The 24,871-nt window shown below is 36.1% G+C and overlaps 1 protein-coding gene across 3 annotated transcripts in view; it reads left to right on the top strand.

Annotated features, from left to right (window-relative positions):
- The first annotated feature begins 13,811 nt into the window (after window positions 1-13,811).
- LOC139732963 (uncharacterized) overlaps window positions 13,812-24,871 on the top strand; it is a 70,876-nt gene continuing 59,816 nt past the window's right edge. For all 3 annotated transcript variants that reach the window (XM_071643801.1, XM_071643800.1, XM_071643799.1), the window contains exon 1: window positions 13,812-14,589. In XM_071643801.1, coding sequence (XP_071499902.1) covers window positions 13,831-14,589 — 759 coding nt within the window. In that variant the 5' untranslated portion in view covers window positions 13,812-13,830. The remainder of the gene's footprint in view (window positions 14,590-24,871) is intronic.

Genomic DNA, 24,871 nt, shown 5'->3' with positions numbered 1-24,871 from the left:
TTTTAAGTCATCACATGAAATTCTTTACACAAACATCAGAATTGCCAAAGTCGCCTATAAGTAGAAATGAGAACCTTTCAAATCCATTTTTGAAGTGTCTCAAAAGTGTGTCTTAGGAACAAAAAGTCTCCGATAAGACTTTCATGGAACGGACCCCAGGTATTGGATCAAAAGTGTGAAATAAACTGATACTAATATAGGTTTTCCCGGCCAATTTCGCACTTTTGTCAGTCCATTTGATAAAAGGTTCATTCAGTTTAGCGAAAATCGTCGTCACTGCACATTCTGTCATTCGAAATTGCAAGTTGGTCGTTCAATTTAGCATTTCGATCAATGAAATTTGCACATGTGCCTTTCAAATTTGTAAAACGAGCATTCAAATTGGCACGTGCTCTTCAGTCATTCAAATTCGCCAACACTGGCCGAAAGGGGTATTTCAGTCATTCAATTTCGCGTATGGGCAGTCAAATTCCTAACATGTTCATTCAAATTAACGTCATGTTATTTCTCTTTTGAAAAGGTGATAACATTAAACGCGTATTTCTATGTGACTTTTTGTTTCATCCACGCACTGTTAAGCAGTAAAAGTATCATATTTTTTACCATATATAAGTCGAGTTTGTTGTTCTGTAACGCCCCTTTTCTTTCATACATGTCATTTTAGGCCTACATGTACCAATACTACAGATTAACTTCATCTTCTTACAGTCATGACAGCACAAGTTAGATACAGACGTATTTCTCAAGAAGACAGAAAAAGAATTATAGGAACATTTGATGATCATAACCTTAACTTCCTAGAACTGGCCGACACACTCGGAATAAAGCACTCAACGGCCAGATAAGTTGTGGCGACACGATACACTATATCTTTGGACTGGAAGAATCACTAAGCACATTGAAGAAAAAAAAACAGTTGCCAAAATCTCTAAAATAAGTACGAAAATATGAAATGTAATGACGCTTGCAAAACAATAAATACGTTGACAAAAAAAGAAAGAAAGAACCAAAGCATAAACATGCGTGCTAAATTGACTGCAAAAGATGTTAAATTGGATGCCCAAAAATGAATTTGAATGAACGAGTGCGGCATGTCCGTGATCACACCATATCATTCTAAATTGAATGAACGAATAACGAAATGGTGCTTGTTTTACGAATTTCAATTGAAAAAGTGTTAATTAGAGTGAGGCTAAAGGTAATTTGAATGCTCCAAAATGAATTTGAATGAAGAGATCATAAAATTGAAGTACCGAACATGTCATCTACGCTAAATTTCGCTAAATTGAATGCAGCAATTAGGAAATGGACTGACAAAAGTGCGAAATTGGCCGGGAAAACCTATATTAAGGAAAAATGTTTCCTGCTGTTGATGTTGTTCCTTTTTTTTTTGCATCCTTTTACATTATGAATATCGAATGCTGGGGATAGTGAATTCTAAATGACGGACCCAAGGTGGCCAATCAATTTGGAATGAGTGTTTGTTTCCATTTTTCCAATTATGGGGGATTTGGTTGTCTGTCGGCAAGTCAGGTCGTTTATAAACTATTTATGTACATATTCGTTCAAACAAAGCATTTGAATAAGGTAAGGGGAAGACTCTTGGTAAAATACCCATGCTGAAGGTAGCAACATGCAAGACATCGAAGTAGTCGTCTGTTGTAAGTTATTTCCAGCGTGGAATGTGTTTTCTAAAGCAACAACAATAACAACAACAATATAACAACAACAACACCATTAACAACTCCCAAAACAAGAAACACACACACCCACAACTACCAGCCATAAGTAAATGTATATAAACACACATACACACACACACACACACACATATACATATATATATATATATATATATATATATATACATATATATTATTATACATAAAATCATATATGACTAAATTTGTCATCCACGCTCACACAGAGTGATATTTTGCTATGTAGCACATGGTAAGGGTACTATACAAGTGGGCCTACCTGAATGAGTAGGGTATTTTGCAGCACTATAGGCAACTTAGGCACACAAGGAGTTGAGGTCATCAATGTTCAGTTATTCCAGCATTCCAGCATTTCATATAACTATTTGAAGTTGTTCTAAAAACAGGCATTTAAGTGAAGGGTGGTTAGCAGGTCATCGGGAGACCTCTAATTTGATTATGACTGATGGCACCATTAAGTCGTGTGCACTTTTGATCAAAAGAGATAAATACGATAATCTATCGCACGTGTATTCACTGCCAGACTTTATAGGGTCTCGGTTAACATTGCGTCCTGCAGTTAACATGAATATCGAGAAAAAAAGATCGTATCACGGTTTTTCATGAATCACCCCTGAGGATGGATTGGACCATGAAGTTATCCATATTTACACGTTCGATACAAGGGACTCACTGCTAGGTCCTATTGCATATTCCTGAAGCAAAACTAATCAAACACAAAAAGAGCAATGAGAGTACTTTAGTCTAATTGTGTGCGGATGCCCATAAATTAAAGATTACCCCCCCCCCCCCCAAAAAAAAAAAAAAAAAAATCTTTTCATCCGGACCGTTATGTTTGCATCTATGAGGGTACGGGGATTTCATTTTCTGATATTTTCTATACCAGCCCTGCACAAATACCTTCAGACACAATGCTTTAAGCATTACTTCCTTCCTGAACTGGGTATCATGAAAAAAAAAAACTCTTAATTGTAGGGGAAAGTTTTGATCACCCTCTATAAGAACAGGGGTAACTATTTTTTGTCTCTATTCACGCATTTTCCTTTATCAGTATTTCTATCTTTATTAGCATAATTTATGAATATGATTATATGAGAGAAGATAGATCAGATTAAAACTTTTAGATTAGCACTCACTGGCGTACGTATTAACAGAATAGTGATTACCTTCAATTGTCACTTCGCTCAGATTACAAGCTATCTATTACCATGAATGGAAGAACTTACATTATTGAAACGCTCATCATGACGTTGTTCACGAGTGTTAAGTAAAAAAGAAACATTCAATTAAACCTCGTTTGCCAATTATGTAGATGATGTACTTTTAACTTTGATATAATGAATCATTTTTCAATCTATCTGCTGCTCAAAACGGCTTTGTTGCACTATGACATCCATGTAGCATGCCTTCAAGGAGTTTACCGTGGCGAAATTTAGGTGTTAGCGTGTGTGTAATGACCTTATGCTCCTCACACTCCAATCGTCTAGCCTCAGATGTAGACACGGCCGCCTATGTTCAGGGACGGGAAGGGGAGGATACCCGACTACCATGTGACATCCAGGAGGAACCTCTCTCTGTGGTCTGGGTTAAGGGGGACTTCTCAGATCAAAAGCCGTGGACGACAAAGGCTACATTCTTCGATGGAAAAACTGAGAGCATGGATGACCGGTTCCATATTGACAAGAACTTCAGCCTCGTGATCACCGACTTGGAGGTGGCAGATACGGGTCTCTACCATTGTGATGTTACGCTGAGGAACTATGAGAGTTTCTCGAATTCCACCTTCATGACGATAAGCTGTAAGCAAACTTTTGTTATCATGTGACCAATGATAAGGAGGAGCCTATTAAGAGAAAATATTTTGTCATTGGCTATTGTGATATCAAATTAACAAGACATGCAAGGTTGACGCCAAAGGTAAACAATTTAATAAAAGTGAAGGAAGACTGACTTTTCATTTCATCATGTGACAAAGTGTTTCACTTAAGATTCAGGATTGTTCATATTTTATGAAAATTCTCCATTATATGATTTTGTATCAATTTTTCATTACGCATTATTATTATTATTTTACAAATTTCTGTATGATATAGGTATTTATTAATCTGTTCATTGTCATTCATTTACGATGACACTAGTGTTCTTTACTCACATTTCAATCGTCTAGCCTCAGTGATAGGCACTGCACCCAACGTTCGGGGTTGGAAAGGAGAGGACATCCGGCTGAGATGTGACATCCAAGAGGAGCCTCTCGCTGTGTTCTGGTCCAAGGAGAGCGACTCAGATCAGCAGCCGCCGACGATCAAGGCTGCTTTCTTTGGTGGAAACTTTGAGAGCAGGGAGGAACGGTTCGATATCGACAAAAACTTCAGCCTCGTCATTACCACCTTGGAGGTTGCTGATGAGGGTCTTTATCATTGTGACGTGGTGCTGACGAATCGCGATGACTTTACGAATTCCACTTTCTTGACAGTTGATTGTAAGAAATGTATTGTTATTATAACACTCTTTGCAGAGGCGTGGATTTTTCAAGGGACACGAGTTGAATGAAAGTTTCAAGCCAGAAATGAGAACCTTTATCCAATAGTTGCCGATAAAATTGCAACAAAGATACCCACGCCCCCCCCCCCCCCGCCAATCCATCTCACTCCTACCTATCTCAACAACCATGACAATAACTTATGAGTATTTTGGTTAGACATATGGGCAATGAAATGATTTAAGTGTAAAACAATGATGCACGATTTTCTGTGGTTCTCTATTCGTAACTAAGGTTGCTAAATTTGCTCTTATGGTATATTGATATGCAAGGGAGCAGGTCAGAGAAAGAATTGATCGGTGAGTAAATTTCATGAACCAATAATAGAACTTTCGTCTCATGCGGAGTAGGTGATGTTGTTTTGTGAAAATGCAAATGTGTTTTATGTTTACTGTCTTGTTTTTCTGTCCTCTCCACCAACGAAGGAGGGCATGAATGACTGATGCAGTCCTCAAAACAGAAACGAAATTCAATACGCAAAAAAATGATACGAAGCACATATTTTCTTGCCTGCAATCCATTCTACAACATAGCGATGACTGCCACACACACGATAATAATAGTATGTTACATCGAACAGAACAATCGCACACCATGTGTTGGTAAAGAAAAAAAAAAAGATACATGATTTTGTAAATTCGTTAAAGGGATGCTATAGTTTTTGGTAAGACCAGGATTCAGTTTTTGAGTTTTTGGGAGATAATTTTATTTATTTATCTATTTATTTATTTATTTATTTATTTATTTATTTATTTATTTTTTTTTTTTTTATATCTAATCTTTTGTCAGGGTAGTCCATTCACCAATAAATAGTGGTCTTCCATGGAGCCGTGAATAATATTGATGAACATATGTACATTGAATAGCAAAACGTATATACAGAAGATGACATATACAGTGTAGATACATACCAGCATACTGTACATTGTTAGGTAACATAAAAAGTACCTGCCACAGCAAGAGTTCACCAGAATGCCGAAATAACAATTAAAACGCTATCATACAGGAATGATAAAGCCCAGAATGAATTTCGTGTGTTACTTACAAATAGCGACTTTGCTTAAACAATCTCTTAAATGAATAAATGGAAGAAGCTGATCTAATTGAATGATCTAGCCTGTTCCATTCAAGTAGAGAGGATACGATTGGGGTGCACTTGTGACAATCAGAGCGAAATCTTGGCACACGTAGATTCTACTGTGTATTAGCCTTGTATGATGTTCACGTACATCACTAGGCTTAACTAAGTGCACCTGAAGGTACGAAGGTGCTAAGTTATGGACGCATTTATATATCATCATAACACGGCTGAACTCAAAACGTTTGTCTAGTGTCATCCATTTAAGACTTTTGAATAAATCAGCCGACGGTGTGTCATATGTTTTGTCCAAGATTATTCTTGCTGCCCTCTTTTGAATTTTTTCTAGCTTAGTTGTATGGGATTGAAATCTGTTTGACCAAACAACAGAACAGTAATCAAATTGTGGTAACACTAGACTATTATAAAGTAATTTTAGGGATTGTTGGGGCAAAAAGGCCTTCGCTTTCTTTATCATGCAGACACTTTTTTTGGGTACGTTTACATACATTTTCGATTTGTTTAGACCATTTCAGTTCTTCATCTATTAAAACACCTAAACATTTAGTGAACTGAACTCTTTTAATCCGACTTCCATCTAATGAAAACTAAACTAATGAAAACTCTAATGACCAAACAACAGAACAGTAATGAAATTGTGGTAACACTAGACTATTATAAAGTAATTTTAGGGATTGTTGGGGCAAAAAGGCCTTCGCTTTCTTTATCATGCAGACACTCTTTTGGGTACGTTTACATACATTTTCGATTTGTTTAGACCATTTCAGTTCTTCATCTATTAAAACACCTAAACATTTAGTGAACTGAACTCTTTTAATCCGACTTCCATCTAATGAAACACTGAAATTTTCAATTTTCCCGAGATTAGCACGGGAGCCGATAATCATGACAGAAGTTTTGTCAGTGTTAAGGACGAGCCGATTTTTCTTAATCAACCCCATTACTTTATTCAGTGCAACAGTTATCTTTTCTTCTAAAACTGTTGCGTCATTAGCACTGACAGTGAGGGTCGTATCGTCAGCGTACATATCTATAACACCTTCTGAAGTACACTCGGGTAGACTGTTGACATAAATTGAAAATAAAAGGGGACCAAGTATTGACCCTTGAGGGACAACCAATTTAATAGTTGAAGGGTGGGACTTGGCTCCTTTGAATCGCGTCACTTGCTGTCTGTCACTTAAATAGGATTTGAACCAATCTACAGTCGTCTTGCTACACCCTATACACTTTAATTTATGTAAAAGTAGGTCATGATCTACAGTGTCAAATGCCTTCCGAAGATCTATGAAGGCAACTCCAGAAATTTGATTATTATCTATATTCAAAGACCACTGATTCACAAGTTTTGCAAGAGCAGTTGATGTGGAATGAAATGGTCTAAAACCAGATTGATTAGGGTGTAGTAAATCATTCGCATTCATGAATTCGCTCAGTAATTGATGTACGGTCTTTTCGATAATTTTACTCACTGTTGGTAAGATTGAGATGGGGCGGTAGTTATTCAACGAAGAAATATCTCTTGCTTTGAATAATGGTACTACCCGAGCCTTTTGTCATTCATGTGGAACAACTCCCGTAGACAGGGATTTGTTGATAATATCGCAAATAACACTCTTTGTCATCTTTAAAAGTTTACAGCCGATGTGATCTTCTCCGGTTTCTTTATCTATGCCAAGAAGCTGAATCTGTGTTAATACAAAATCTTATCATACTTAAATTGAATTGAGAATGAGATGGAACAAAGCCTTTGTCCTCATCTAATATCATTTGAGAAGTATTACTCTGCAGGTCTTTTGTAATTTTAGTAGCATTAGATATGAAAAAAATGTTGAATGCTTCAGCAATACTTGCGTTGTCCGATACTTCTGCATCATCAATCTTTATGGTATTGGGAGAAATGGGTGATGATTTAGGCACATTTTCTTACTGTTGTTACGATTTGTAAAATTTGGTCAGTGTAATACTGTTTTTTTCTTATTCTCATGAGATGAGTAACTTTGTTTTTTTTTTAGATATTTATAGGTATTCCAAAGATCATCACTAATGTTACTTTTAGCAGCTTTGAGAACTTTATCACGTTCCGTTATGAGCTTAACAATCTCATCAGATATCCATGGACATGCATGTTTTCTTATCCGCTTTTTGCGCAAAGGTATGTGCTTGTTGATAACATCATTGAAGAGAGTCAACCACATATACCACGCATCATCAACGTCGTCTATATCTTTTATGACCTGCCACGGAGCACTTCTCAAATCACTATAAATTCCTCCTCATTAAGATTTTTGAATGAGCGAAATTCCGCACATTCAGTTTTTTGATGGATCTTTGCACTGAAGTCCCGAATAGCATATACCAAATAATGATCACTAATGCTAGTCTCAAATATTCCCCATTCACTGTAAAGTTCTTTGTCTGATACAAATATCAAATCAATTAAAGTAGAAGCAGTATTTGTAACTCTTGTGGCAGTATCAATTAACTGACTAAGTCCATACATATTTGTATAAAACATAACTTTTTCGGCATTCACATCATGTTGGTGTGGCATATAATTACAACTGAAATCACCTAATATAATACAACTCATATGTTCCGAGAGAGCAGAGTCCAAAGTCATGTCTAATTCGTCAAAGAAATCCACGTGAGAATTCGGAGGTCTGTAAAATTCCCCTACGATGATGGAAGGCTTATTTGGATAATGCAATTCAAACCAAAGGCATTCTAAAGTAGATGAATTCAAATCGTCTCTTATTTTGTAGTTGAATCTTTTGGAAATATATACAGCCACACCGCCACCATGTCTTGTACGGTCTCTACGTAATAGGACATAATCATCGATATGCAATTCAGAATCATCAATCATGGAATCACAAAATGTCTCATCCAAACCAATGACATCAAGTGATGTATGTCTCAGAAGTAATCTAAGTTCATCAATTTTAGAAATTAAACTACGAATATTCAAATGGGCAAATTTTAGACCCCTCTTTCTGAGTGGAGGAATTGAACCATTCATCAAATTATTAATTTTACTTTTGATTTGTTCATGTGGTCGCTCCTGAAGAGCATTTTGTGCTTCGCCAGTGTTAATATTATCATTGCAATTCAAATTTTCGGTACAATCTTTCAAAGCACTGTTAGAAATTGGTTGTGATTTTGATTTCAATAAACGAGAACCCGCACGATGTTCACCGAAGTTAGAGTGGGAGGTTAACAGCATGTTGCCGTCACGAGACGTAGATGCTCGTGCCACCCCTGTTGAGCTGTGTACATTGTTATGTGTAAGCGGAGGTCTGTCATATATGTATACATTTATGCTTTATTTCATCCTACATTTGTTACATTTTGTGTCTTCAATGTCTGTTCTAGATTCCCTCGTAAGATAACAAAATCATATCGTTTTAATACTATTCATTCTTTTCAAAGCAATGGCGTCAAAACATGTTATTGAGGAATGCGTCGATGAGAGGCAATCCAATAGAAGCCGGTGCACATTCCAAACTTCCTCCAACAATCCTTTCGTTAACCTAACGTGTGTCGTCAGTGAATTCAAGCCTAACATATCAATGTCATGGTCCAAGGAGACAGGGGTGATACTTAACTCGACAGTTTCGCAACAGACGACACTATCTGACGACACATACGAGAGGTTCGAGGCAATTACTGTGTTTGTGCATGACGGAACAGAAGAAACCTTTATATGCGTGGCTACCGGTGATCCTCTAAATGGAATCTCGACAGCTGAAGTCACCGTCCTGTCTCTATCAGGTTTGGTGAAAACTTACCAATATTTTGTGTTTCGTCTTAAAAATAATGATCATGAATATAGAGTTTGGTATTGATGAACAGTCATAGCATAAAATGACTATAAAAGCACTCAAAATATATCTTGTAACAAACATTCTTATTAGAAATTGTTGTGGGGAAGATCAATCTGATTACATAATTTTGAGCAAACATTTGTTGAGTCACTCAATCATGGAAGTATCTTTTTCAATATTGCAGACAAATACATGGAAAATACTTTCAAAGTGAGATAAAGAGTGAGCTCACTCCTTTTCATAGTGATTTTTCTGAATAAAATGCCAAAATACGTATGACGGTTGGATCCATACAATCGAATACTTCTTTGGCGATACAAAAGATGTGAAATTTTGCCTTCAAATTCTAGTCATGGAAGAAAGGTGTTTCAAATAACATGTATACTTATTTCGAATTTCAGAAAAACACGGTAATTTGGCTCTCGTCCTCGGTCTAGCCATTGGTGTTCCTGTTGCCCTAGCCATCCTATTTCTCCTTGGTGGAATCTTTCTGCATAAATATCATCCTGAATACCTACCGCGGAAAGGTGTGGAAATTGACAGACCTGGTAACCAATTCGATAAAATCGAAGTGATTATTACTTGATCTGCCTTAGGGGTGGTGTAGTATTAGTGGAGATGGGAATTGGACTTTTAACTTTACCAAGAAACCACTAATGCTCACCATTCTAAAAGGAATTCTAAGTTGATTAGATAAAGATAAGTTTTAAAATAACTGATACGTCCAAATACAAAGTACAACAAAGTAAAAAAAAAACACGATCCCGATAAAGATTTGGTCTAATCTTTCAATAGGATTGCTCTGTTTTGGATATTTAGCCATTAGAAACCAATTTTCATCAAATAAACGTTGAATCCTTTCTAGAATCACATGCTTGTTCATATTTCATTACAAGTTTGTCATTATCTCATAAAGGATTTTAGAAACCTGAAGTTAAGTCTCAACCAAACCTTTAAGATGCCGTCAAGACCCATTGAAAAAGTGGGTTGTAGTCACTGTATCATCTCCCTTTCGTTACTGATATTCGCCCCTTTTCAGTACAAATAACGCTAGTCAGTCAGTTCTGTATCAACATCTGTACCATCATAGTATATCCACATCATGAAATAAATTTAACTATTAAAAAACATAGAATTTAACATAAAATAGAATGCAACTGTTAATGTTACTTTTTATTACGGTGGTGAATTTTGAGGCGCTCGACAGATACTATCACGTATGTGACTACGGGAGACAACAATCGACTCATATATTATGGCTTTGATTGAACGAATGCACATGATTAATATCCTCACACATATCGTCTGCCCTGTCACGTCCCCTTTAATGTGTTTATTAGATATATAATTTTTTAATAAAAGTGTACACCAGAGAATAGCGCTAAAGCCCATTTTGTGAAGTTTTCAGCAAATGAAGTGCACCTTGCTTTGCGCCCCCAACTCCGAATTCCTGGATCCGCCCCTACCCATACACACTGGGTTTTGATTTCTGTTGATGCTCTCGTCGTTGTTTGTGTTGTTGTGTCCCACAGGATGTAGATGGAATTCCTGCTGGGGACAAGCCAGAACACATCGATCTGACGGGGAAGGATTGATAATGGGTATGAGATACTTCCACACGATTGTTAATTGATAATTTTGTAATCTAAGTTTTTGGATAAAAACAAAATAAAAAAGGGGACATTGGCTCTAGAATTTCAGGTAACAACCAGAGCAAATTGTTATTCGTTAAGAAGCTCATTCATAATCATCTTTAGATTGCAATATGTAAAAAAAAAAAGAAAAATAAATTACAATCGTTAAGCACAGAAGTTTAGAAGAAGTGTATTAGTTCTGTCTGTGTGTGTGTTTGTTTGTGTGCTGCTGCTGCTTTTTTTTTTTTAAAGGTAGAAGTGTATTCCGTTATACTCAATTCTTTTTTACTAGCAAACAATATGGAAGCATTCTTAATTCAGTATACTTGGTTAATCCATCGTATGATATATTCCGAAGTTTCTTGCAAAGCTGTATTACGAGTTAGATGTATGATGTGTTTCAAAAAAAAACATTTTCCTCTTTTAGTCATTAATAGTTCAACAATTATTCATCCGATAAAACTGTTATTCATATGAGTTATAGCTGAATAGTGTACAATTTTGATGGACGTAATTTACATGTCAAAGCATAAATCAATTTCATTTGATCTAAAATTGATTTTGAAGAAAGGTTTCAGATTTTGGTCAAATTTTAACTCTCTCTACAAAAACTGAACTTTGCACAGGAACCGATGATGTGTATATGAGTGTGTGCTGGCAATAGTCCTGAACAATGGACATGTCTGAACAACCTATTGACTAGGCGTCAGTCTCACACTCCAAACAAGGCGCATGAATGCTTAACCAATAATTCACGAGGCTTGCCCTGGGCGCTGCTAGTCTGAATTCATGTACGGCAAAGGGTAAAATGCATGCACATGGAATAAGTAAGCACGTGTTGCCATTTACTTGCAAACACCACATTTCATTCCAGCTGGTATTCTTCACGTATCACTGGATTTGGGATATAAATAAGCATAGATGATCTAAAATTCTTCAATTGATTGCAATTGTGATCTAATAGTCTGACAAATTTGTCGCATTTTCGAAAAAAAAAACAGATCACTTTTGGCGTAGAGTTCAGCAGCATTTTCTTTGGCGCGATTTCTTTATTTAAGGCTCCACATACACAATTGTATACTCTAATCAATTTTCTTTGCTTCCTGTCACCATGTTTACGACAGAACATAAGATTTTCATTATAATTTCGTGTTTCAAAAGTAAGGAGGGCACTGTCGCGACTCAACGACGGTATCGGCAGGCGTTTGACTTTACACAGATACTGGCAGAGGCTGAATAAAGACTAGTTGTGATAGTGGAATTTCTCATGAATAAATAATGAAGCATTCAAACCCTGGCCATTGTTCAGGACCACATTCAAACGCACCCATTGACCCCTGTGCAAAGTGAAAGTTTTGTACAGAAGACTGAAAACAACAAAATCTGGAACATAACTTAACTTAATCATGGATTTTATGAATTTAAGTGATATATATTTTTTTCATATTTAAACTACCTTAAAAAAATTATGCACTATTCAGCTTTCAGTCATATCAATAACAGTGTTATCTGATATCTGATATAATTATAGTTTTCGAATTATTCAGAATCAAAATTGGAAACTGTTTCTTGAAACACCTAGTATATTTTTACAGATCAAACCACCCTGATAATTAACAAAGTATCCCTAAAGTCACACAAAAAGTTGTTACCATCAATATTATCAATTATTGAAGTCTGTAACGAGGACTTCAGAATTTTCGGAAAGAGGGGGTTGATAATGATAGGTTTTTCCCCCTTTCTGTTCTTTCGTGTCATGCTAAGTCATTGACATCTTACATGAAAATATCGGTATAATATATTTGCTTGGATCAAGCTTGACGTTGAAAACGACCAGAAGCTTGTAAATAACGCATATTATATTTTCTCATTGTCATCAAATAGAAAATACTAAATATCTTTTTTTTTTCAATGAAAAGAATATTTTGACCTTGCCTTCCATTCAACTCAGCTTTTCTTTCCGACATCCCTCTGAATTCGCGATAATGAATGTGAAATCAAATGTAACATTTTGGGTTTTCGCGAAGCGGTAACACGCTCAATTTAAATATTTGCAGAGCATTTGATATTCAATGACGCTTTAACAGCATTTATTTTGTATTTTATACAAAATCATGAAATGGTCATCTTGTCAGTATAAGTAATGAGAGCATATAGTGGATGAAACTACTCTCTTTGAAATGACGTACTTTTTTCTGTCCTTTTCCTTTGCATTCAAGGATCACATTCACATTTGGCGTTAACAAAGAAACAAGTAAAACAATGCAAACGGGAGCTGAAGGCATATTACCGTAAGACGCGACGCAAGGTTACTGTTGATCCACTCAATTTTATGGAACGTGTAAACCTGGATGATATTTATACCAATTTGAGTCTGATCGACCTAAGTAGCAATCAGAAAGCATCATTATCGTACGAGGACCTTTTGACCAACAAGGACAATACAAACCTTTCAAAGCGCCTTTTAATAAAGGGAGACGGAGGTGTTGGCAAGACAACGCTTTGTGCTAAAATTGCCTGGGACTGGTGCCAGGGAAGAATTCTCCAGGATTTGGATATGGTGATTCTAGTTCCTCTTCGAGATGTTATTAATGTCAACAAAAGTATTGGTAGTATTGTGGAAAGATATCTCTTTGATTCAAATGAAGCAACACCAGACCTTATAGACGACTACATTTCAAAAAATCTACATAACGTTCTTCTTTTGTTTGATGGGTTTGACGAATTCAAGGGGAACCTAGAAAACGGAAGCAGCAGTGACATCGTTCGCATTCTTCTATCGGAAAAATATGAGTCATGCAAGGTAATTGTGACCTCAAGGCCATGGAGGACAGATGAGTTCACACTTACCAAGAGTCTTGCTGACGCTTACACCTTTATTATCGTCGAAGGATTTAAACAGGAGAATTTATCAACATATATTAGGAGGTACTTCTCAATTAGAAAGAAGAACGCTCTTGCTGAAAGTTTGATCGGCTTTATCGAGGAAAGTGATGTCATCCGGTCGAATATGGCACCGTTTCCAATTTACTGCGCAATGCTGTGCCTCATGTGGGAGGAACTCAAAGAAGACAAGCGAAAAAAAATGATGAAAATGCAAACCTTCTCGGAGATTTTTGGAGCAATGATCTCTTTTCTGAAAGAACACTACGCATCAAAATCGGGTGAACATTTGAAAAAGCCGGACATTGTTGAAAAGGTAAGGGAAGCTGAAAGGGCGATTCAAGACATAAGTGAGATAGCATTCAACGGTTTATTGGACAGAGCTTTTTCATTTCCCGAAGAACAATTCACAGAGTGTGAGAATGCCATGAAAACATGTTTAATGGTCGGAGTTTTAACAATAGAAGAAAAAGTCATCGGTAGGGAGCGTCGTCAAAATATCAACACTTCATCTTTTGTTGAGTCAAAGGTGTCGTTTCCACACAAATTGTTCCAGGAATATACTGCAGGGGTATACATCAAGAATCTATTCTCCAATGATCGTCCAAAGTATGACCATTTGAAGTACAAACTTCTTCCTCGATCTCAGGAGTTCTGTAACCTACTCTACTTCGCCTCAGCGTTAGAAAACAAACTTGGCCTTGATATCATTCACGGGTTGATAGAGAAAGGTAACCAGGATATATGCATTGACGTTGCGTTTGAATGTCATACTAAGGAGGTGACCAAAGCAATGGGAAAACGATGGCAAGAATACACTTTATCACCTAACTCGTCAGAGCATACAAACTTAGGAGTTGCGTTCATGGTGCACTGTGACGAAGTGGTGAGTAATACAACTTGATTCCAATAGCCACAAATAGTTTTAAAGGGGTAATGTAATTCTGATTGTGTCTGCATGTCTTTTACTGTTGATTAGGTGCACATCGTCAACTCTTCATTAGTGTTTTCTAATGAACAAACTGAAAATTTCACTTAATTATCGAGTTGTAGATCATTTCGTCAAGATACTAATAATTTTCCCTCTTTGTGCATTCGCAAGGCTAAGAGAAATGTGGTTGTATACAAAGATGTCATCCAATGTGTTGTTTTCATTGCTATCGCGTATACGATTTATAAGGAGGATTAAAAAAAAGATTGACAAGAGTGTTTTTGCTGGTTTTTTCTTACGTGAGAAAATATCTACATTTCAAGAGGAGATAAGGAAAGAGTATGCTTTACACTCGACTAAAATCAGATCGATCCCGGTGTTCGTCAGTAGTCATTCAAATTCGTCCATGCCTAACATTTCCGTTCCTTCTGTCACTCGAAGTCGTCAATGACCAAGCATAATTATGTGAAATAATTCCACTCAACTTCAAGAATATGGGGTTATCAGTTTGAGGGTCATGGTGAGCGGAATTTGGACCTATTCAGGTCAGTGCTTAGCCCTCTTGATGTTATGCTCACACATTTGGCGAGTGAAATGAAACATTTTTTTTTTGCTATTAAAATTTCTGGGAAATGTGGGAAATGTAAGCTCTGTTTTGAAAGTGGTGCTCCTGCTAACGGGGAGGGGTTCACCGTTATCAACCATCAATATTCTTAAAGTTCATTGTACAATAGATCTGTTTAATGTTTTTCGTCATCAGAAACAGGTTAATGGAATGCCTGTTATTGGGTCTCTTTACGTACAGTATAATATATAAATTTCATTACATTAGTTACAGCGTAATATTGCATAAACACTTACGTTTTGTATTAATTCCATTATATTCTACAAAGTCGACACTGGCAGGAAAAACAGTGTACTGACATGACCCAGGCCGCCCCCTACTTAAGTGGTCATTGGTACGGCGTGCAAGTTCCCAATTGTCGGGAAAGTTGTATATTTTGGGTTCTCAGTTCTCGGCAAAAATCCCAGAAAATTCTTGAAATAGGGGGTATTTTACCTTTTTTCCCCGCAGTAATTCTTATAACGAGTAGTTTCCGCATCATTCCCAAACAATCCTGAAATAGGGTACAACGATAAAGAGATTAGCAAATCTGAAAAAAGAAGAATCAAAAATCTGAAATTAGGGCGCATACTTTGCTGTAGGACATTTCACCATATGTGATAGTGCACATTGCACGTCATCCTGCTTGTGTTATCCGTACGCCTATAGATACTTGTACTAAGAGACGACACAAGCGCTAGTTTGGCTAGTTAAAACATTCCTTTTCGGTGTATGTACTGTACGCAATGCACAACACAAGTTGCAAGTAATATGGGGTTCCACAAAAGAGGAGCATCCCCCTTTTAGTATGCCGTAAATGTCGATGTTGCGCAAACTTTTTTTATTCAAATTAAACACAGTCCCACACGTACAACGGCAAGTAAGTTGAAACAAGCAACTACTGGAAGAACGTAACTCACAGAAACCATGCCCACCAAACATTTCCAGAGAATCCATCCTCCCGTAATTAGAAAAAAATACAAGAACCTTTGCCTCTAGACTCCCAAATTTTGCTCGAAAAATTCACCTTGTTAGCAGGCATATGTGTTACCTCTAAGCCCAAGTTTTTTTTTCTTTATGTCATTACTTTTTTATGTCATTACACGCCCCCACTAATTTTGCCATTCCAATCGTATACTACCATGCTCTCGTTAGCTTTACGCTTATCTGCACGGATATCACATTTAGCCCACCACTTACCTATCAAATGTGCATGCATGGTTCCATCCGTGCGTCAACTAACACGGTAGTTCTCAAAATGAATTACAATGCATGGAAAACTGAAGTTTTGAAAAGAAGCCTAATTAGTCAGAGGATTCTCTTTTATGTTGGACAAATCACTGCCCGTCCCCATACAACTGTATATAGCTCATGCTTTGGTGGGTGCAGCAATGATTAACGCGTTCTTCTGTAGTTTACTGTATGTGATCAAATTATAAACTACATACATAGTAGGTGCGACTCACACCTCTATGACCAATTTATTTTGAAAAAGAAATAGTAATGAAGTATAAAAATATTTAATATTCTTTCTTTTACTCTCTTTGCAGATTACTCTTTGCAGATGACTCAAATTTGTTTTGTTTTTTTCATTTCGCACAATAATCCTCTTAAACTTGTAAATACAATAAATACAATAAAAACAATTAACTCAGAGTACGAAAATGTCGCCTAGTGGATAAAAGCAAGAAAGATATCTCTTGATCTTCAAATAACAAAATACATACTAATGATACTATTAAGCAATTCTACTGAGGCATTCTTGTTGACGTTGTTTCAGATGGTACTCCACTCGAAAATGTTTTCCATGTAAAATTTCTTGGAATAACAGTTGATAATAAGCTTTCATGGAAATTCCATATTGAGGGTATATGTAAAATTATTTCAAGTAATATTTGTATGATTAATAAGCTTAAATTTTGTTTTCCTTTATCGTCCCTGCTTACATTATATTCATCTTTGATACTTCCATATTTTATTTGAATAACGACATTCTCGCTTGGGGAGATTCATATAAAACACGTTTAGATCAATTACCTTTATTACAAAAGAAATCACACCGTATCATATGTGACCGTGCACCACAAATCGAAGAAAAAGTCGCACCCATTGATTTTGTGTGGAGACTGAAAATAGGTGAAATGGGTCAACCTAACCCATCTTGACTTTTTGATATTTTCTGAAGGAGCAAGTCTTCTTCTACATTATATTATAATTTGGGATTATAAAATGTGTGTCTTTTAGCAGTCTATCTTGAACTTTTTTGGAAGAATAGTGTTATTAGGTGTGTTTTTAGAGTCCCCTTTTCATTTCTTCAAAACCTTGAACACACTCTTCACTTTAAAATCAAATAACTTTTGACAGGATAATGTTACTGCTTTGAAAGTTGGCATCAATTATGAACAGAATGTGTTGATACGGCACTCCCAATTTCACTTTTATCTGATAATCTCTTCATTTTTGTTACGCTGGTGATTAACATCCTGTTTTATTTGTTTAAATTTACATCATGGAATCCAGCTTGCTTGCGTCCACAGTACGTGCTGTAGTTTTTTTCCCTTTCTTTTTCTCTCCCCAATTATTTTGAGTTCATGTCAGTTGACATCGGTTCGTTTTATTTTGTTTTGTATTGCTGTCTTGTGTATTTTCTGAGGATCCCATATCGTTCAAGCTTTGGATCTTAGTGGGAGCCTCTATTATCATCCCCCTTCCTTAATAGTTAACTGGTATTATACGCTCTAAATGTAAACAAAGATATAATTGCATTTTTTTCATCTGCTTCTCATTTTCATAATGTAATTTGTTAAATCACTGTGACATTCTGTAATTACTACAAATATCCTGTACATATGCATTGTATATTATTTCATTGTTGTTGTTGTTGTTGTTTTTTTTTTTTGGATGGAAGTGAAAATGAATTTGAATCTTGAATCTTGAACGGCCGATTTCACTGTCCCCAATGGTTTCTCTATTATTTAGGGGAAAAAATGTTTCCGAAAAAGATATATATATATATATATAAATATATATATATATATATATATATATATATATATATATATATAATGGGCTGAGTGTTTCAGTTTTGATTACGAGGTAAATATATTAGCCACGCTTTTCTGTAATTTATAAAAAAAGGTCACCACCTCATTAGATTTCTTTTTTTCATGTACATTTTGGTATATTCCTGGATGTCTCCAAGGCCTTTTTCACGATTAATCACGAAATGTCACTCTTGAAATTTACAGCATTAAATGTTTCCGTTGGAAGGACTTTACGTAATTCAGAAGTTCTGAAAGTCAGTTGAAGATATTCAACACAATTGATGTTTTTTATGATTAATTAAGTATTTCTACTATTGGAAAAGACAAAAACACAGAATGTTACATACAATGCATAACATTGCTCATGGGGTTTTCTCCTAAAGTCTGTGTGAGTTGTTGAGTTATTGAAATATACAAATTATTCTTTTTAGATGCAATATGTTCAAATTTGAGTTATGTAGATTTTCAACTAATTCTAAAACGTATGAGTTTACAATACAGGGGATGTAAATTGAGGAATGATCTCCCATATGATATCAAGATTATGACGTTTTACGTTTTATATGAAACATCTGCAGTTGTAGTTTGAAATCCATTTCATTGTATTATTATCATAACATCATATCAATTATCATAACGTTTCCTTTTATGCTACACGATGACTAATATTGACATTTGTTTTATGTCAATATTTGTCAATGTCTGTATTTTTTCATGTGCTGTTATATGTAGATATACTTTTCTCTTTCTTTGTGATTTTTTTCTTTCTTTTTTGTTCTTATTTCAATCATTGTTATTATGCTGTTACTGAATCTCTGTTTTCATTCTGTTATATTGTATACATGCACGGAATTCCAGAATAACAGCCGATGGCTCAGCAAGTTTCCTTTTTATTACCGTGTTGAAATAAAATGAAAATGAAAATGAAATAAAGTTACCTAACCAACAAGCAACAATTTTTGTGGGTGCACGTCACAAGACTGACACCCAAGAGTCATACAGCTCACAGGTCATACAGCCCATGAGTTATACAGCTCACGAGCCATACAGCCAATCAGTTCGACACTAAACCAACAAGGCCCACGAGACCGACACATTACGCGCCGTATTTATCTGTCAAACTCGTGGGCTGTTTTCACTTACTGTCGGTCTCATGGGCTTTATTTGCATATTGTCGAACTCATGGACTGTATGACTCGTGAGCGGTATGATTCATGGACCTGTTTTAATGTCGAACTCGTGGGCTGTATGACTCGTGGGTGTCGGTCTACTGGGATGACCCCATTTTTTATCTGTCGACAAGGATGCACGCAATGAGATCGTCACCCACGAGTCACACTAGTTGTACAGACCACGAGTACAATACTTAGTCAATGAAGCCCACAAGTTCGACATCAAGTAAAATAAGCCCACGAGTTGTACAGCCCATGAGTTCGACACTACGCACAAAAGGCTCACGAGACCGATACTAAGCCAACAAGCCCACGAGACCGACACTACGCTTAAAAGGCTCACGGAACCGACACTACGTAAATAAAGCTCACGAGACAGACGCAAGGCAAACGAGTGTTACGGTCTTAAAGTGTAACTCGGTCTTAAAGTGTAACTCGATGCCTAGGCTTCTGAAAATGTTTCTCGCCCGTATGGAGCCTCACCTGTGGTTTTGGATACGTTTATGGGCCAGTTTTTTTCAGTCGTCTGCTCACTCACCGCTCACTTTTATATTTGCCATGGTTTTAAATTAGAACAATTAACATTCATTCTGTATGCTTATATTTCAAAATGTCATAAATGAATATCATTATTTTCTTCCTTAAGCCTTTGTCATTATGTATGAAGTGTGCTTATTTTTTAAGAGGCATTATAGATGAAGAGGTGAATGATAGATGGGGAGAAGAGGGAGTAAATGACACTGAAATGGGGATGGAATGACACGTATGTGTTAAAAACATCAAAACTCCATCAAAACGAACATAAAGTCGCACACCCTGATTTTGCGTGAGGACTGAAAATAAGTGAAATGGGTCAACCTAGCCGAACTTGACTTTTTCATATTTTCTGAAAGAGCGGGTCTTCTTTTACATTATGCTAAAATTTGGTATCATAAAACGGGCAGGAAAGTGTGTTTCTTTAGCAATTTATCTCGAACATTTTTGGCAGAATAGTGTGATTAGGTGCCTCTTTCGAATCCCTTTTTCATTTCTGAAAAACCTTGTCCACACTCTTCACTTTCAACTCTAATAACTTTTGAAAGGATAGCGCTACTGCTTTGAAAGTTGGCATTAATTATGGACAGAATGTGTTAATGAGGCATGCTTAATTTCAATTTAATCTAATAATCCCTTCATTGTTGTTACTCTGGTGGTTTACTTCCTGTTTTTTGTCCCATTCATCGCACAGCCAGCACGGTTTGGTATTATAAGCGCTTGAATAGACACTGTACTTCAGAGCCTCTTTTCTCAGTTCACACTTTTCCTGAGTTTGTGCTTTCTTTCCAATATTTAGATAGGTTAGGAGAGTCCAATTGATTTGAGTTATACATCATTTTAAAGCTTAAAGTCTGCTCTTTCAGAATATGGTCTTAACTAAAATTTTATATCTGGCGACTTTTTGTTTGTTTTGAGGTGCACTGTCACATATTGAAACCTACATTTAACCCGTTCCATACTAAATTCTAAAATCCCCATAGACTTAATACACAGGCCACCAGGTTCCCGTATTGAACGGGTTAAGAAGTGAAAATTGCCATCCTTTCATAATTTGGTTTTGTACCTAATCTATATGTATACCTTGATGTATGTGAGGATTAGTGAGTTGTTGATGCGTGATTTGCGAGTGTCTTGTATGAATTTATTCAGCATTACTAGTACATGTACAAACCTCTAAAATAGTTTTTAATAAACCAAATTTTCCTTCTCACAGTGAATTAAAAAATGTTTTTACACTTAATCATCACAATAAGCATGAACATTTCTGTATGCAGGATATTTTATGGGTTGCATGTTTTCGAGAACAATCATTCGCAATAAACAACACATTACGTGGAGCAGACATAATCATTATTACCTTTAGTAATTATGCACGTCACGAGCGCAAAGCTGCAGATGCTTTCAGGGTCCGATATGAGCTATTCATTTCATTCATTTATTGCTGTTTCTGTATGGTACAATATAAATCACTTTCGAAAACATACTTATTGATTTATCATTAATTATATGGCTAACTTTGCACATGAGACATAAGGAAATTATCATGAAAGAAAACAGAGATAAAATAAAAAGAAAAGTGGAAACATGAGGAATGAAGTTTGGATTTCCTGATGAAATTGTGAATTTTATCATATATACACTGATCAGAAAAAATAAAACAAAAAACAAGAAATCACTTTCCTACGCTGCATCATTGGTCACCATATAGGATTTCGAAGTGAAAACCATTGAGGACATTTTTGATCTTGGAATGTAAACCAACCAGGAATGTGTTATAGGCAAAAATTGTGAAAATTAAAGCCCATAAGGGTGTCATTAATTGTTTACACACCAGCAAAACCGTTACAGTGTTTTTTTCAACAATATGTTAAACGTTGAACTATTCTTGGGATGCTACCTGTCATGTAAAGTAAACAGTTAAGAATTTTTTTCTACAAGATGTTACAAATATGAACAATACGCCTCCTCTCCCCCCCCCCCCCTCTTCTGCCTCCCCTCACCCTTCATATCAAATTAAAAAAAAACACATTCATATATTCACTTTCTGATATAGCATTGCATAAGCTCTGTTACTTATGGTTCTGAAGAAGATTGGCATATATCTTGTTCAAACAGTACCTTATGTTGAGGCCTTTCGAACTGGTTCCCCTTCAAACAAAGTGGGATTCTATTACCCAAGGGATGCTTCACATTTGGTGAAAATGTACATGTTATTGTCATAATCAAATCTTTCAAGAAGATGCTGAAAATATGAAAATTCCGCCTCCCCCTACCAGGACATGGATGCTGCCATGATCTAACATGAAACTTCCAACTTAACCTTGTCTTCATGACATGTATTTTGTTCAAACAGTCCCTTATGTTGAGGCCTTTCGAATTGGTTCCCCTTCAAACAAAGTGGGATTCTATTACCCAAGGGATGCTACACATTATTTGTGAAAGTGTACATGTTATTGTCATAATCAAATATTTCAAGATGATGCTGAAAATTTGAAAATTCCGCCTCCCCCTACCAAGACATGGATGCCGCCATGATCTAACATGAAACTTCCAACTTAACCTTGTCTTCATATTTGCCTAGCTCTATTATTTTTGGTTCTTATACATTATGTCCCCCCCGAAAAAACTACAATCAGATTTTCGCATTGATATCACTGAATGCGATTGTCTAAATGCTACTTCAGGGTTTTAAAATATAACATCTAGCTCTATCTTGCAGAAAATCCCATTCAATTTGGTTATGTGGTAACAGAGAAATATGGATTGTTGTACAGCATGCCATGAGTCCGATTCATCAAAGTTTAGCATTTTGATGCTCTTGTGTGTGAACACAATAGACAAAACTTTGAGGGAAGAGATTCCTGACATGCTCTACAAAATTCCTCATTTCTCTTTGACCACTGAAGCAAATAGAATGGGGTTTTCTGTAAGATGTGGGCAGTGAGTTATAATTTCGTATCCTGAAATTGTATTTTGATTGATACGCCATCTTTCAAGCTATCATTGCGGAGGGTCCCGTTGTATTTTTTTTTTTGTGGACATATACGGTATAATGAAGAACGTATAGAAAAATGAAAAATCCATGATTTCGAAGATAATTATCCGCACATTTGATAATGCAATATATTTTGGTGCGTAAATTAATGTATACATTTATTTTTCCCTTTACGTTATGTACATTGTAATATGATATATTCATAGATTTTGCTGAAAATCATATTGATTCATGTATGACAATGTTGAAGGAAATAAATATTACAAACAAAGTAAAACATACCATATGAAAAATCGTAATTTTTCTTTTCATTGTTGATTTTTTCTCTTGCTCTTGATCTTGTTTTTAATGTATTGAACCTATAACTCATGTATGTCTGCATCCCCTTCTCCTGAAGTAGGCATCTTGTCGTAGTATTGTCCGTGCTCGTGTGTCTATGCGGTGTGCTGCGTTGTGTAGTAATTGTTTTCAATCCTTAGTTCTTTGTGCAAAATAGCAATTTTGAATTTTGTTTTCTCTCTCGTCCTTTCTTCAGTTGCCCTTCCTATCTGAAGTAGGCATCTTGTCGTAGTGTCTTGTTTATTTTCTTTCGGAATGTTACACTCTGAGGAGTACACATCAAGCTATTGTATTCTAGTGAACCCTTACGTTCTTCAATACATTGTATACATGCATGTAATTGATAACATGAATAATTAAGTTCCTTTTCCTTTATGTAGTTTATATTCGTTAAAGATTTCATTTATATCACGTTGAAGAACAAATGAATTAAATTGAATTGAACTGAAATGAACGCGCCTGATGATGACAAATGTACTACAATTGTATTTGTTTGCGGGCACAAACTCTTGTTGGTCGTAGAGGAGTCTGCGCCAAAACTACTACAAGCACCACTGGCACTGAGCCTCAGTCTCTCCCATTAGTCCATGGGCCAGGTCAGATATTGGTACCACCAAAAGGGACAAAACCTTTGTGGTGCCATTTTGTTTGTTAGACATATATAAGTGTATCAAACTATGATAGCAATTCCAAATGAGTAGCTTAGTCATGAAAAATGTAGTCTTTAATCAATGCATTCTGGGCTTTAATAATCAGCCTGTGCGTCTGAATCAACAATAAAGCACGGTCTCTACAGAACTCACTGCTTGAACGCGGTGTATCTCTGTGGAGTAATAGTCTACGTTCAAGGCAGTCGAGGCTATATCCAAAGGCTGTTCTACGTGGTACCTCTCTTTATGTAGGAGAAAGTGTATGGAATGGGAGACGTTACTGCACAACGATATTTTCTTACTATTTATTGCCATTCATTTTCTCCGTAAAGATGCCCATGGAATTTGATTTTTTACGATAAATTGCTACATTCCACTGTGCATCTTTTCGTATCTTGTGCCGAGCAAAAAATAATTGTTTTCATACAGTTTTACAGCCAATTCAAGGGTTACATCTGGCTAAATGACTATCAATGAATATTTAAGACATAGCCTAATTAAGGCTTACATAATTATGTGACCGTGCACCTCAAAACGAACATAAAGTCGCACACACTGATTTTGCGTGAGGACTGAACATACGTGAAATGGGTCAACCTAGCCGAACTTGACTTTTTCATATTTTCTGAAAGAGCGGGTCTTCTTTTACATTATTCTAAAATTTGGTATCATAAAACGGGCAGGAAAGTGTGTTTTTTTAGCAGTTTATCTCGAACATTTTTTTTTTTTAGAATAGTGTGATTAGGTGTGTCTTTAGAATCCCTTTTTCATTTCTGAAAAACCTTGTCCACACTCTTCACTTTCAACTCTAATAACTTTTGAAAGGATAGTGCTACTGCTTCGAAAGTGGGCATTAATTATGGACAGAATGTGTTTAATGAGGCATGCTTAATTTC

Source organism: Diadema antillarum, unplaced genomic scaffold (assembly GCF_040938485.1).
Source record: "Diadema antillarum isolate AM-2024a unplaced genomic scaffold, OU_Dant_1.0 seq00000457_RagTag, whole genome shotgun sequence".
Classification (NCBI taxonomy): domain Eukaryota; kingdom Metazoa; phylum Echinodermata; class Echinoidea; order Diadematoida; family Diadematidae; genus Diadema; species Diadema antillarum.
This window is presented reverse-complemented; position numbering and strand designations above follow the sequence as displayed.